At 46.1% G+C, this 16,071-nt stretch overlaps 2 protein-coding genes across 3 annotated transcripts; one reads left to right on the forward strand and one right to left on the reverse strand.

Moving 5' to 3' along the window:
* The first annotated feature begins 1,682 nt into the window (after positions 1 to 1,682).
* On the forward strand, positions 1,683 to 10,025 carry MED9 (mediator complex subunit 9). 2 transcript variants are annotated; one of them, XM_075601855.1, is made up of 2 exons: positions 1,683 to 1,943; positions 9,417 to 10,025. In XM_075601855.1, exons 1-2 carry the CDS (start codon positions 1,783 to 1,785, stop codon positions 9,631 to 9,633), a joined length of 378 nt encoding a protein of 125 aa, XP_075457970.1. In that variant the 5' UTR covers positions 1,683 to 1,782; the 3' UTR covers positions 9,634 to 10,025. The 2 variants fall into 2 exon arrangements, with proteins under 2 accessions (XP_075457970.1, XP_075457971.1); XM_075601856.1 differs by having other exon boundaries at positions 1,687 to 1,913.
* A 3,718-nt stretch (positions 10,026 to 13,743) lies between these two features.
* On the reverse strand, positions 13,744 to 15,567 carry RASD1 (ras related dexamethasone induced 1). The gene is made up of 2 exons (XM_075601857.1): positions 15,192 to 15,567; positions 13,744 to 14,802 (listed from the first exon to the last, which is right to left on the reverse strand). Exons 1-2 carry the CDS (start codon positions 15,511 to 15,513, stop codon positions 14,276 to 14,278), a joined length of 849 nt encoding a protein of 282 aa, XP_075457972.1. The 5' UTR covers positions 15,514 to 15,567; the 3' UTR covers positions 13,744 to 14,275.
* Between the last annotated feature and the right edge of the window lie 504 nt (positions 15,568 to 16,071).

Raw genomic sequence — 16,071 nt, forward strand, 5'->3', positions numbered from 1 at the left:
TATATATATATATATATATATATATATATATATATATATATATATATATATATATATATATATATATATATATATATATATATACAGTGTTCGACAAACCTATACATTTGCTCGCCCTGGGCGAGTGGATTTAACATCGTGGCGAGCTCCTATTGGCCCAAGCAGCATACGTTTGGTACTAGGTGGCGAGTAGATTTTTTTGTGTGGCGAGTAGATTTTTTGGTGATTTGTCAACCACTGTATATATATATATATATATATAGCTTTTCTCCCAATGGGACTCAAAGCTTACAAAAAGGAAAATAAAGAAAACATTTAAGGTTATAAGAGACAGAACACAAGGAAAGGATGGGATGGCGCTGTAGCTAGTAAATGCCGAACAGGTTGTGGTTCATTAATTAAATGCCTGGGTACACCGGTAGGTCTTCAGCCTGTGATTATAGATCCCCGGAGGGGGGGGGGGGGGGCTCTCACACTGTACGAGGCAGACTGTTCCAGAGTTGGGAGCAGAGCGGCTAAAAGCTCGGCCCCCCCAATGTTAGCCACTTTGCAACAACAGATTTTCCAGTATTTCTCCATGACAGAAAAATACTGATGTACCTCACACAGACGCCAGGAAACGGAGTCACAACACCGCCGGGTTTCTACGTTTATGAAACGACGTCTAATTATTTATTTTATTTAGAAACATGTTTTACCAGGAAGTAGCACATAGAGAGTTACCTCTCGTTTTCAAGTATGTCCTGGATATTAAGGAGATAAAGGGTTCCTCGTGGCAGTTCCTTAATGGATGTGTTTATGATTGGATCTAGATGATCCTATTTGACTATGTAAAGGTTATTTTGTCTTTTTATAAATTTGATTGAATTAAGACTTAGGTGCCTATGCAGAGAGCTGCGGTAACTGAATTAGCGGCATTTGTTGGCGAAATATGCCTTTAGAAAGGCAGGTAATGGCGAGTTAAAAAAAAAGCGCCATTTTTTTTAAAATCTCGCCGCGCGGGTGGCGAGAACCTAAATCTCGCCAGGTTTCAAAAGTGCCGTATTCAGAAAGGTGCGATCGCCATCTAGCGGCTGATTGCGCCATTAAAATGGAGAAAAATTCAACAATTAGCTCCGCCAACAAAAGTTGGCAGGAAGCTGGAGCTCGGCGGCCAGAGGGAGAAGAAAAAAAAAAACGCGCTTTTTTTAAAACATGTTTCACCAGCGCGCATCTCGCCGGTTGCAACTCTCCATATGCAGACATGATTTTAAATGCAGTTCTAGGACCTTTCTGCATATGGAGATAAAATCACGCCAAAAAAGGTACTATTTATTAACATCTCCAATTAATTCCACCGCTGCTCTCTGCATAGGCCCCTTAATGTGTTTTTCTTTTTGCGCCCTTTTTTGTTGCATATGTCCTGGATATTAGTAAATTAATTAGTATCCCACCCAACATCCTGTGCCATTAATAATACTACCAGCTCTGTTTTTTCCAGCTTGGTATCTCAAGAACAGAATAAATCCAGATCAGGGGGAGGGGGGTGTGCTGAGTACACGTATGGGACCGGGATCCTGTGTGTAAGGCAGCAGGTTGGAGTGTGAGCTCTTGGGGTGAGACGTACTGAGAAGGGACCAGGGCCAGCAGAATGCACGTGCGTGTCACGCTCGTCGGTCACGTCTCGTCTCGTCGGTGACGTCGCAGAGAGCGCGCTGCGTGAAACGTCATCACGCGGCCGCGGTTAGACCTGGGAGAAGCGGGGTTCGCGTGACGCGGCGGCGCTCCCGGTGAGAGGGCGTCATGGCAACGGGCGGTCCGGTGAGACCGGCAGAGGAACCGGAGGAGGAAGAAGAGGAGGAGGAAGCAGCCGAGGAAGAGGAGGAGGAAGAAGAATACACGTTCCTGCCGCTGGTGCACGACATCATTAAATGGTACATGGCACCGGGTCTCCGGTATTCGATGTGAGCTGTTTACCGGAACCTGGGGGTGAGGGAATTAACCGGAGACAGAATAAATAAGACTTTGCTCAGCCTAGCGCTTTCCCTGGGGATGCCAGCCTAGCGCTTGCCCTGGGGATGCCAGCCTAGCACTTGCCCTGGGGATGCCAGCCTAGCACTTGCCCTGGGGATGCCAGCCTATGTACCCTGGTGATGCCAGCCTATGTACCCTGGGAATGCCAGCCTAGTACTTGCCCTGGGGATGCCAGCCTAGCGCTTGTCCTGGAGATGGCAGCCTATGTACCCTGGGAATGCCAGCCTAGTACTTGCCCTGGGGATGCCAGCCTAGCGCTTGTCCTGGAGATGGCAGCCTATGTACCCTGGGGATGCCAGCCTAGCACTTGCCCTGGGGATGCCAGCCTATGTACCCTGGGGATGCCAGCCTATGTACCCTGGGAATGCCAGCCTAGTACTTGCCCTGGGGATGCCAGCCTAGCGCTTGTCCTGGAGATGGCAGCCTATGTACCCTGGGAATGCCAGCCTATGTACCCTGGGGATGCCACCCTATGTACCCTGGGGATGCCAGCCCATGTACCCTGAGGATGCCAGCCTATGTACCTTGGTGATGCCAGCCTATGTACCTTGGGGATGCTAGCCTATGTAACCTGGCGATGCCAGCCTAGTACTTGCCCTGGCGATGCCAGCATAGTACTTGCCCTGGCGATGCTAGCCTAGCACTTGCCCTGGCGATGCCAGCCTAGCACTTGCCCTGGGGTGCATGCCTAGCGTTTGCCCCGGCCATGCCAGCATAACACTAATCAGAACCCTAATATGCGTAATCATCTGGTAGAAAATAATTGCCGGATAAGTGAGGGAGAGAGCGGATTCTAAAACTGCCTGCTGGGAAAATAGACACTTCAACCAACATTCGCAACGTGAAAATAGGGACACTTTATTTGCAATGTCACTGTGGGATAGAGGAGATTCCAAGCAAGTAACGCCTGCAATGTATTATATGCAAAGATGTATGTATGTCTTTATTTATATAGCGCCATTAATGTACATAGCACTTCACAGCAGTAATACACATGACAATCATATAGATAACAAATAATATAAATAACACACAAGGCTTTGATCCCGCTGCGTCCGGCGGTGCGGGCGGCAGCGAGCCACCAGCCCCTTTCCTCCAGTCTGGAGGTCCCCGCTGGCTCCTTCCGACGTGGCTGACTGCGTGCTGTGACGCGTCAGCCGGCCGATGCTGCAAGCTTCTGGTGATCAGAAGCGCTGACGCGTCACGTGGTGAGACAGTCTGCCAATGAGGGAAGGAGGGGAGGGAAGGAGCTACGGAAGGGAGGCGGCTTGGGAGGGGAGCAGGGAAGGAGCTGAGTGAAGTGTGTCCTAATAGCTTCTCAATCGCAGGCACAGAATGCCTACGTTAAATTCCAGCCGATCCAGGCATGATATGCTTCTCATACTTTAAAAAGAGCTGCCTCAAATCATAGTTTCCTATTGGCTCCGATTTCCCCTTGTGTGTATGAGTTCCTGTGAGTGGAGGGGAGCAGGGAAGGAGCTGCGGGAGGGAAGCTGTGTGTGTGTCGTGGGTTTCGTATCTCCGGGCTCCTGCACACCTTTTCGGGGATGGGGGGGGAGACAGACAAACGGACAGACGGACCCTCCGCTCAAACCACGCCCCCTTCCCGCTCCAGCTCCCTCTCCCTACAGACCGCAGGTAGCGGTCAATTGCCTCTCAGCGCGCCGCCTGTCTGCAGTGCGGGCGCGCTGACTGAGGCAGCGGGGCCTTAGCCTAAAGGGGAGAAGTGCTTCAGACATAAAAGTAACATTTAGGAATAGGAGTCCCTGCCCTGAAGAGCTCACAATCTAATTGGTAGGAAGGATGTACAGAGACAGTAGGATGGCGTTCTGGTAAGCGTGTCTGCAAGGGGCCAAGGTTAATGTACGTGGTGTAAAACTATAAATCATAGAGCTACTCATATGCTTCCTTAGGCCGCGCTTATAGTGCCGGTGACACGACATCGCTCGAAAACAAATGCATTGCCGCCGCCGTGTGTGCTTATAGTAAGCGCAATGGCGACGGAGCAATGGCGACGGAGCAACGTCGCCGTCACGAAAACTGGTAGCCGACAAAATTTGATTTTCAAGGGCTGTCGCCTCGTGGCGGCCCTTAAACCGATCAAATGCCTGGACACCCGCGCTGCCGCCGCCCAGCGAAATATAACTTTTGCCAGTGGCGACGGGTGACGTCACCCGTGGTGTCGCCGTCACCATCGACGGCACTATACACGCGGCCTTAAGCAGGTGTGTTTTAAGTTGGGTCTTAACGGTAAATAGAGAGGGTGCTTGTCGGAGATTGAGAGGAAGGGCATTCCAGAGGTGTGGGACAGTCGGTGAGAAAGGTTTAAGGCGGGAGAGGGCTTTAGATTCAAAGGGGGCAGAGAGAAGACATCCTTGAGTAGAACGCAAGAGTCTGGATGGTGTATAGTGAGAAATTAGGGCTGAGATGTAAGGAGGGGCAGAGGAGTGTAAAGCTTTAAAAGTGAGGAGGAGAATTGAGTGTGGGATGCAGGATTTGATTGGAAGCCAGGAGAGGGATTTCATGAGGGGAGATGCTGAGACAGATTTCGGAAAGAGTAGAGTGATTCTTGCAGCAGCATTTAGGATAGATTGTAGGGGAGGCAGGAAGGCTGGACAGCAGGATCACATTACCAATAAAATGTGTATTTATGGATTTATTGTATATACCGTACTTGCCTAACCCTAATATTTGCATATCGGTCATTAATCTCCCAGATGCTTTAATTATCGGAAAGTGCAGATGTTCAACCACTAGCAGAAGTAGGTAGAGGACAAAAAAACACGGGTACAGTATCTGCTAAATAGGTACAGTATGGGGGCATGTAAAAACTGCAGGGAATGGAAGAGGGGCCTCTGCTACTGGACACATTCACTGGTACTTAGATCCCAATATTAGGGACACGCAACTCCCAGGTGCCCCCAACCACCTCCAGAAAGCCGATGCCAGCAGCTCCCAATCGACATTTCTGAACCCCCGGTTTCTCTAAACACCTCTCGTATAGACGAGATCTCCTGGCTGCATCATCCTTCAGTCTAGTGCAGTGTACTAGATTTTGGGTGGATCTCCATGTGCCCTCACTGTATGTACCATGCCTGTTACTGAGAGTGCTCTGTGTGATTTATAAAGACATCACACTATAACATAAAACCAGTTGGCAGCCCTTCAATTAGTGGAGATCGAGTGTGTTTGACCTTGGTGATAACCCCACAGGGACCTCTCTGTCTGGTGTCTTTCATATGGAGAGAGTTGTTACATTAATAAGGAGTCTTTTGAGCCACCAACCCTGCCTCTGGTATCAGGAGGGACTTTTATTGTGCTGCTGACTCTCCAGAGTCAAGAGAAAAAGAGACATTGAGATTGTGAAATGCAGAAAAGGCAGGAAATGCGATGAGCACCTAACATGGAGTGCAGCTAGTCTTCCTTGTCCTGCACCTGTAGTCCCATGTTTCAGCCTTTAGTTGGGTTAGTGTACTATTTCTGCTTCCTCTGATGAATCAGACCAAATCCATTGTTCAAGTACATTTTGTAGTAATTGGATAATAAGTATTTTCTATTGATTAGCACTTTGCCTACGTAGATTCTGATCAATTCCAATTCCGGCTACGTGTACTTTTCTCGTAATTGCGGATGAGAAATGTCTTGGGCAGTACTTCCAAATCATCATAATTGAACTATCATTTGGCCGCCATTCATGCAATTATTCAAATGATATACCAAGGCGGAGTTATAAGCCATTTATTTCCCAATGTGAAAATAGTTGTATACAATAAACATGTGAAACGTGGCTTTCATGAGCGGCGGATCAAAGTGCAGTCGGTGCTTTTAATGCCGGTGAAGAGTGTGGGGAGCGCAGGATACCGGTAGGTGCATAAAACAAAAGGAAAACACACATACTGCCTATTCTACACAGAATTGCAGTAACTTGAAAAGTAACATAAAGATGTACACTCACATTCTCAATAAATGTAAACGAGCATTGTATCCCAAAAGGAAATCCTTCGTTGTTGTGTGAATGGTGTAACTTGAATGTAGGGTATCGAGCAAGATGGCAGGTACTCATACGTGGGGACAAGAAACCCAGAGAAATGAAATGGTGCAGAGGGTCACAGTGTATTGGCACAATATCATACTAACAGGTACAAATTGCAACTCGCATGTGGACCCATTGTACACATAATGTACTATAACAGCTTAGTTGGATAGTGACTCCTGACAAAGCTGACTTGCGAAACGCGTAGAGTCCTGGTAGAAAGCTTATTAAGACCCGGAAGGTGACGTCATCACGTGTAGGCGTACATTTATTGAGAATGTGAGTGTACATTTTTATGGTACTACACTTTTCAAGTTACTGCCTATTCTACACAGAATTGCACTATGTTTGTGTTTTGTGTTTAGTTTTATGCACCTACTGTATCCTGTGCTTCCCATACTCTTCACCATCATCACTACTAAGAACCAAAGGGGAAGGTTCATCGTGGGTTGAAGCAGCAAGTTACCGGTTACACATATACATTTATTTATTATCTTATCATGTATTATGTATTATTTAAATCCCCACCATATGTCACAATATTGCACTATATTTGTGTTGGTTAATGCCGTTCGGCATACTAATTTTTACTAATCACTACCACTAGAGCGCCAGGTGATTCTTTGTTCACAGTGCTTTTGATGCCGCCTGGCATTTCATCAGACTGGGAGACGCACACAATGTAGATGTCATGTGGTTACCACGTATCTCGAATACTTTCTTGGGAACCACTTCACAGCTGTCAATGTGAATTTAATGGGAGCTGGTGATGTATGTTCAGAAGGCCAGGCAGCCATACTGAGTGCATCCAGACGGCCAGCCATCTGTTAGACCAGGTTCTGAAGGTTGGCGACATGTGTTTGGCCACATCCTAGTTCTGTATCGCTCAGAAGGATGGGTATCTGGCGTCTGTCATTTCTACAAGCCTTTTTAAGGACTGTGTAGTTACTCTTGATTTCTTAATCCAGTTGTTGAATCTTGTAATGTACATCTCATTGGCATGCCATCATGGTGCTGCTGGTGGCTATTTTGCGTTCCTAAGATGGTACCCGGAGGCTTGAACAGCATAAAATAACATCAGCCTTCGCTGGAAGTCTTGTGCTCTGAGAAACAACAAGTTTTAATTGGATTGTTAAAACACCAGTACCAACTTTCCCATTGCTGCTTTATGCTATTAATGCATGACAAACCCTGTCCTGTAGTGGTCAGTAGTGTCTTGAAGTCATTGCAGCTTGATTAGAAAGTGACCGACCCTTCTGGCAGAGGTGTGTGTTACAATGTCTTGTAACTCAATGCAGGGGCGTAGCTATAACCCGGGCAAAGCCTGGGGACCCACACTCTTGGGGGGGCCTGCTCTCCCCCTGTTGGCACATTGTGGGGCCTGAGATGCAGGAAGCACAGAGGGAATCCCTTCCTCTGCAGGTGGGCAGTGGGTGGGGCCCTTAGATGTAGTAGGGAGGACAGAGGGGACATTCCTTCCTCTGCGGAGCCTCTGTAGGTGGGCGGGGCCTAGGTCAGTGGGCGGGGCCTCAAGTAGCGCGGGGCTGGAGCTGCAGCCTGAGATGCTGGGAAAGGGGAGAGGAAGGGGAAGAGTTAAATCACAGGGGTAAAAACAGACATGGAAAGGAAAGGATACAGGAAGGAAGAGACACAGAGAAAATGATGTACAAGAGAGAAATACATGAGTGAAAAGAAAGGAGAGGGGAGAGAGAGCGCACGAGCGCTCGCACAGAGAGAGAAACATACATAAGGGGAAGAAAAGAGAGAGGCGTGAGGGGGCCCTGAATATTTTTTCCCCCCAGGCGCCCGCACATGTCTAGCTACGCCACTGATTCAAGGTTAAGAAAACAGATTGAGACCCTGGCTGTGATGTGTACCTGCCATGCAACCCTTCCCCTCCTTCACTCCCCTAAATGCGCAGCTGCTGTGTGACTGAGAACCTCCCCATACATAACAAGCCGGCACGTTGACTGCCAGGCACAAGCATGTGACTGAAACGATATTTATGAGGGAGGAAATAAAGATGAGCCTGACCAGGCTTTGAATAAGTCTTCTTTGCGGAGTCCTCCAAAGAATGCATATGAAAAGTAATAGCGTCCATCTGGCAGCAGATTTCTATCAGAACCCTGTGATCGGTCTGCAAAGGATGCAATTAAGCTACGCGGATAAGCTTGGTGCTGAGATACACAGGTATCAGATAAGCTTATAGGAAGGGGCCCTTCCATGTTCCAGCGTGTCGGTTAAAGAAAAGTTGAAACTGGTTTAACCCTTCCACAGCCGGTGGGACCTGCGTTGCGTCGCTGCCCCTCCTGGCAGCGAAAGCCTGAACTCCTCGAATGTACATCTTTCTTTTTTTCGTTGTGTATGTAAAGTGTGACACTCGTGCCGTAGCCGGCCGTCGTTTGATGCTCCTCTTAGGCCGCGATTGCAGTGGCGCGAGGGTCACGTGACCCGGCCGTCGCATCTAAAAACCAATTATTTTGTAGTCTCTGGATATAGCCGCTCCCGTTGCGCTTCCGCGCGGACTATCTGCAGCTTCATTGGATTCAGGCATTTGTTGTGGCGGCGCGTACTGTCGCCAGCACTATAATTGCGGCCTTGTGTAAAAATCCTGATTGTGTGCCTAACATAATGGCTGCTTCAGTCAGTGTAACTCAGCAGCTACAATGTATCCTTATATTACAAAGGTAATCATTATCTATTGTTACAGTTGGCAGCTCAAACTGCTGGGATAGCACTTTATGGTGGGATATTCTGTATTATCAGCAGGTAAAATAAAGCTGGCTACATCTGTGCCCCATTTAACATTTCCTTTTTTTTTTTATTATTATTCTCTATTGTATATATTTTTTAATCACTTTTTTGAAATCATTAATGTTTCTAGAATATTTATTTAATTACCCAATAAATAATAATTCACTTATCTGATGTGTATGTGTATATATATTTCTAATAGATTAAAAAAAAAAAATCATTGTGTATTATGGTGGTTTATTTACACACATTTAATGTTCTTCTTCCTATATTTGAGAAATGTGCGCTGGAAGGTATTTATCCCGTTTACATCGCTGCCCTTATGTCTGTGTCTGATCAAAGTGCAGAATGTCAGCTTTTTCTCTTTCCCAGTGTGCATCTTTTTATAAACTTTAATATTTTTCTTTTTACCATATTTTGTGTTCGTGTACTATAAAAAGCTGGCAGGAAAACCAATGACTAGAGTTTGAAAAGTGCTGGGTGCAAGGTTTGCACAGGTCAGACGTGCGCACACAGTGTGGGTTCCATTGTGGGCCCTGGAGCTGCACCCGCGTGGCAAACCTTAAATCCATCTCCTTGTGAACCAAGCTAACGCTCCCTCTCTCTCTCGCCGCAGCATGGATAAGGACAGCCAGGATGTTTATCGGGAGCTCAACGAACTGAAGAACAAGTTCCAAGCCATGAGAAAGCTGGTGGAAAACATGGCCGGCATAGAGATGAGCCCAGAGCAGCAACAGCAGCACCTCGAGAGCCTGAAGGAGCAGGTGCAGACCAAGAGCGACCTGCTGCAAAAGTACAAAAGCCTTTGCATGTTTGAGATACCAAAGGAATAGGTGGGAAGCGCTTGTTTCTCTGGTCACCCCCACGGCAGGAATTCCCCTCTCCTTCCGAAATCTCTTCACATCTTAACTAAAAGGTGGCATTATCAACCCACAGCGTTCCAGAATGAACTACCAGATCCAACCCTTTTTAATGGGATGAAAGATCTGCAAATAACCCTTTAATGTTCAAGAGAAATGACTCGCCATACCAGAGAAGCGTATGACACTGCCAGACTGCACGGGCTCATGGAAATATCTTTTTTTGCAATGTGCTTGTGTTTTTTCATCTGTCTTCTATAACGTTTATTTTTTTTATGTATGACCACACAATGGTGTTTTTTGTTCTTTCTTTTTTTTTTTTTTTCAACTTTGTGTAAATAAAAATACAATGGTGTTTTAATGTTTATGCAAGTGTTGCATTTGAAGGAATATATTCCTCTTGTGAAAGTTCTTGCTTGAAATGAATCACATGCTACTTTAGTTTGGGACAGTTAATCAAGGTCCATAATAATGCAGAATAATCATCACAAATTGGACAGCTGAGATGAGTGGGCGTTACACTTTATTAGTATTGCAAGTAGGGCAATCTTCTGCATATGAAATGTAACTAAACTATAAACTTCCTGACCCATCATTCCACCCAGTAATTTAGGGAATCTGAAGTTTCACTTTGTTCCAATGTTTGTGGTTGAGCTACCTTTTACAATGAATGGCACCATGCCACGTGCTGATGCTCTTGATGGACGCTATTGCTTACTGGTATTGCATGATAATAAATAACAGGGTAGCTGCTGTGTGCTTCTTAATTTTCAGTTGCCCAAGCCACTGACCAATGCACAATCACGGTGACAGAGTTCATGTGAAAGTTACGGAGTGCATGCGTGAAAATAGATGTTCCAAGTGTGTGAAAATACAGCTTTTTTTTTTCTTTTGTCCCAATATATTGATCCAATGCAGGTTTCTTGCAGTTCCAAATGCTTTATTTTTCCAGAAGCAGTTACAATAATAAGCTTCAGGCAAGGACAGGATAACCATGGAGAACCGTCTTGGGCTAGGAATTACTATATGAATCCTGTTTGAGAATAGATGCGTCAGAATAGAAATACATAGCCCAAGACTGTTCTCTATTGTTTACCTGACAATGCCTGAAGCTTCTTATTGTAACTGCCTCTGGAAGAATGATTCATTTAGAACTGCCAGAAACCTGCGTTGGATCAAAGAATCTGTATTTTCAGACACTTGTAACGTTTATTTGCAATAGCGAGTCACGATCAAAGCGGGGAGACATGGTACTTACGAAGGGGGGGGGGAAGCGGCTAGAGTGGGTCGTAGGGGTGAGTCTCGGATCTCCTGTCCCAACAAAAGTTGTAAGTACGTGGTCTAGATCAAACAAGCAAGAAGAAGATCCAGTGATTATACAGATTTTTTCAAGTGGAAACTTGGATTGTACATTAACGCAATAAGGAGCATTGATTTTCTTTTTGCATCTGCCTTATAAAAACCAACAAAAGCTCATTCAAAATGTGGTCCTTGTTGTATCTGGGTTCAAATGGTGACCTAGAGAAAACGGGGCGTTCTGGAGGTGACAGAGCCTGTGCCTGAGAAGTGCAGCCTGGGAGGTGACCAGCGGTCAGTGCTCTTGTTTCCCGTGCAGATGTAAACACGATTTTCTTTAGTTTGCAGGATAGAATATAACCTTAAGCCAAAGAGTTTGGCATCTAATTCATGAAGTCCTATTGAGCGAAGCTGGACTTTGAGATAAGATAAGGCCACTGGGCGGAAGACAAAGCTGCAACTCTACAAAGATAGCAGCCTCTACCATCATTTCAACAGTGATGCACCAGTGACGTTCGCTTGGCTGTGACATGCTGGCAATTTGCACCTTTTAAAATCAAACCTACAAATTTTTGGAATAAAGCGTATGAGCGAAGAGAAATTACGTGTCCTGGCCCTGTGTCATAATTATACTATTGCCACACCAAATTATTATGTTACTGTGTCTACTCTGGTATAATCTAAAAAGCAGTGGCATCTGATTGCTTTGCAAGAGCTGCCCACAGGCATGATTGCTATTACATGGCATTCTCATCAGTCGCAGGATGAGATTGATGTCCACTGTATGATCTCCATTAGTCACTCAAACTGTTCTTGTAGAACTCTGTGTGGTGTATGTAGAGTGTTGTACTCAGCTCCGATCGGAGGATGCTGAGTATTCTGTGACACAAAGTGTTGCTCGATGATGTATCCGGCTGAGCTATTAATGTCAAGAACAGCTGGAACAGTTCTCGAAGGGGGTTTTGTTTCATATGTCAGATGTTCATCATCACCATAATTCCACAAAGTGCAGTGTGTGAAGGTGCTGAGTGACTACACTCAACTCTGCCTCCTGAGAGCAGTGGTAACTGTCTCTCCCAAAAGCAGTTGTCTTGCCTTGAGTTCCCTTATTTTGTTTTTGGTGCATAAAGCACGATAACCAAGGTTTCCCACCCCCCAATTCAATTGTATACCACCTGTCTTTATGAGACCACCCCCTCCCTTACCTTAAAGCAGCAGTTAAAGCAATATCCTAGATGTTTTTGTTTATTTTTTAAATAAATCAGTTCTGTACTATGAGAAAATACTTGTAGCATTTAAAAAAAAAAATATTTAGAAACATTACAAATGTGTTTAAATGTAGGAAGCATTTCCAAAGTGACAGCCTCTTCCCCTTCTGATAGGCTCTGGCTCTTAAGCCCCGTCCTCTCTAGCAGTGAACCAATTGTATCTAGTAACTGCCCAGTCTATCATATGCTAGGAACTACATTGCCCAGAATGCTGTGCAAGAACTGAATTAAATAACCCTGAGCAAGCAATCTATTACAGTTGATTAAGGAGAACGGATCAATGTGCAGCTTAGCTAATCACTTGTCAGTGTGCAGATTGTATTGATGCACATATTGATTGGGAACATATATATATATATATATATATTTTTAAACGGCAGCTTGAACTGCAGCTTTAAAGTCACCCAGCCCCTGCGTGCGCCATTTTATTAGGCCAACTCTAGAATGTAATAATGATGCGGGAGTCCATGGCTGGAAAGTACATTTTGTCTGACATATCTAATAAAACAATGAGTAATAAAATGTAATAGAAACACATTCAATAAGATGGCCGGGTGCCTTTATTTTGTTAATGCGAGTTGTGAGTAACGTGCTACTTTAATACCTGGGTGAATAACAGGGCCCATCCCAGAGCAAAGCATTCCCTCTAATCCCCAGGTGACAGGGCGCGTGTTACAGACTGTTACACCCGCTTATGAAAGAAACTCAAAGGAACAATCAGTTATGGGTGCACTGTTGGGGAACAGGGTTTAGGATTTATGTTGTGTAAAACACACACACACACACACACACACACACACACACACACACACACACACACACACACACACACACACACACACACACACACACACACACACACACACACACACACACACACACACACACACACACACACACACACACACACACACACACACACACACACACACACACACACACACACACACACACACCACCGAAGAAGTTAAAAGTAATTGTGCAGCACAGTCATTGTGTGACCTGCAGGTGGCGCTGTATGACGGTCTGCATGAAGTCTCATGTACACTAGTCAGTATGTAACCTGGTTATGGAAAGCAGCGCTAAACTGGGGTATATTTGTACAATAGTCTTATAAAGTAAATATAGAGGTTCATATAAGAAGAGTTATAGGACATGCTTCCTATATGATTCCCAATGGTTTACTTTCGATGTTTCCTGTCTTGTTTTTTTTTTAATTCCCACCTATAACAATAAACACCAATTGAATCAGTGATTATCTCCGTGAGACGGCTTCACCGGGTAATTATACATGTAAATGCCCGCATACCACTGTGCAATTGATATAGCTCCAGATTACCCACTGTGTATTTTCCTGTTAACGGGAGACCTTGCCCCAGTAAAGGATATATACATGATGTGTATAGAGCAGAGGCTTTGTGTCATACTCAGGGACAGAGACCTTGCCCCAGTAAAGGATATATACATGATGTGTATAGAGCAGAGGCTTTGTGTCATACTCAGAGACAGAGACCAAGACTTCATTTCATTCGTTTTTATTATGTAGAAAAACACAAGGTATCACATTGGAAAGGGTGCACGAAGTATAGACACGGATTTGTTCATCTCCACTTACAATATAAAGTGCCTTCGGGCACCCATGTAAACAAGTCACTTCTCACACAGCATTAGGTCCTTGAACATCCACTTCCCCCCCCCAACCTGCAAAGTCTAGATCTCAGTCCAAGACAGGGGAGGGTGAAGCACCTCAAAACGTCACTGCATATTCTTCACGAGAGCCCAGGTACTCCTCAAGCTCCTTCATCTTCACAGCATCGGGTTAGACAGATAGGACCTGTCCTGATACACTCCTCTCCAACGTGTGAAAAGGCTGCCGTCTCCTTCTCCACAGTAGCCTCAGGGGGCTTGACCAGCCATCAGAAGGCATTGGGGGCAGATGAACCCACCCTGCGGACATACCCCCTTAGCTCAACAGTTTCCTCAAAACACTGTTTCTTTTGTTTCTGTATGTATATATTTATAAAGCCTTCCTGCCTGTTGCCCCCCAACCCCTAGCTAATGACACATCTCTCCTTGTCCTTTCTCTGCCCACCTATAGCCTTCTCCCTAATGTACATCAAGTCACTGTGGATGCTGGGTCGGCGGGCAAAGGGTGCCATGATGCCATAGGCGTCCCCACCCTCCTTGACCTTCTTACTCTTCATGGACTTCTTGTGCAGGATCTCACAGTACTGGATGGACACCTTGCGGTGCATGTCAGGGCTCATCTCGCTGGGCAGTTTGGCCATGGTGAAGAGAGCTTGGAACATCACATCGAGCTGGGAGTTCTTCTTGGCAGACACCTCGAAGTAAGCGCATTTCTGATCCCCACCGACCAGCTGATCTATCTCATGAGCCTGCACATCCCGGTAGAAGTCTCGGTCCCCCTTGTTCCCACATATGACCAAGGGCACATCCACGTTTTCCTTGGTCTTGTTCTTCAGGCAGGACTTGGTCTCCATGATCTGCTGCTTCAGGCGCTGCACCTCCTCAAAGGAGTCTCGGTTATCAAGACTGAAGACCAAGATGAAGACATCACCTGTAGGAAGAGAGAGAGAGCAGAGGGGTTAGTTATCATCTGGAGAGGTTCTGGGTGGTGGCTTCAAAGCTGACCCATTACTACACTACAGCTCCATAAGATTTCCATCTTTGTATACTAGGGTCCAGTAAATAGCTGCTCAACTCCTGTTGGAGGGGGGCTTGAGGACTGGTCAATTTTTCAGCATATCAGCTTCAGCGCAGGTGGCTTAACCAGTCCCTGCTTCAGCACAGGTGGCTCAATCTTCTACTGAGCCTCTGATTGAGCCACCTATGCTGAAGCTGAATATCTGACCTGTTTGGGGGGAGGCTTGAGGACTGCAGTTGAGCACCCTTGTCTTAGGGGGTCTCCCACCCCTTCCCCAAATCACCCCGCCTGGTATTATTTACCTGTCAGGATGGACAGCCTCCTCATGGCCGGGAAGGGGTGGTTGCCCGAGGTGTCCAGGATATCCAGCTGGTACACCGCCCCCCGGATGCTGTAGAACTTGCGGTGGAAGTCCTCTATGGTCGGGGTGTACTGCTCCTCGAAGCGTCCGCTCAGGAAGCGGGACACGATGGAGGTCTTGCCCACCTTGGAGGAGCCCATGATGACCATCCGGTAGCAGTTCTTGGGTGGGATGTTGAGCTGGGACTCGGCGGGGCACATCTTCTTGATCATGGCTGAGACTCTGCCTCTGACCGTGCAGTCTTCCTGGGAGCAGAGCAGCATGGATACAATGTAACAGCGGGTCCTGCGGTGAGCGCTGCTCTGAGCTCCGGCGGGCGGCTGCTGCCCTTTATATACAGCGCAGGGACACGCCCCCTGCCCGCGTCACATTGCACACAGAGAGCAGCACAGTGAGGCAGAGAGGAGCGAAGCCAGCCAGTGCAGGGGTATCAGGGTAATAATGTGCAGGGGTATCAGGGTAATGTGCAGGGGTATCAGGGTAATGTGCAGGGGTATCAGGGTAATAATGTACAGGAGTAATAAGGTAATAATATACAGGAGTAATATACACAAGTATCATACTAATATATAGGAGTAATAAGGTAATATATAGGAATATCAGGGTAATATACTGGAATACCTGGGTAATAATATACAGGAATATCAAAGTAATATACAGGAATATCAGGTTAATAATATACAGGAATATTGGTAATTTCCAGGTGTATCAGGGTAATATATACGGGAGTAACAGGAGTTCAATGGCTATATGCAGGAGAGTAAAAGCATGTATGTACTCAGGAGAGAACAGGCAAAGAATAGCCAGGGACTAACAGGAGC

Source organism: Ascaphus truei, chromosome 5 (genome assembly GCF_040206685.1).
Source record: "Ascaphus truei isolate aAscTru1 chromosome 5, aAscTru1.hap1, whole genome shotgun sequence".
Lineage (NCBI taxonomy): Eukaryota > Metazoa > Chordata > Amphibia > Anura > Ascaphidae > Ascaphus > Ascaphus truei.

Bases quoted from the DNA above. Each gene is read 5' to 3' on its own strand.
- MED9 (XM_075601855.1), top strand. From the start codon at position 1,783: ATGGCAACGGGCGGTCCGGTGAGACCGGCAGAGGAACCGGAGGAGGAA. The intron at 1,944-9,416 runs GTGAGCTGTTTA...CTCTCGCCGCAG, and splicing joins CCGGGTCTCCGGTATTCGAT to CATGGATAAGGACAGCCAGG.
- RASD1 (XM_075601857.1), bottom strand. From the start codon at position 15,513: ATGCTGCTCTGCTCCCAGGAAGACTGCACGGTCAGAGGCAGAGTCTCA. The intron at 14,803-15,191 runs GTAAATAATACC...CTCTTCCTACAG, and splicing joins GAGGCTGTCCATCCTGACAG to GTGATGTCTTCATCTTGGTC.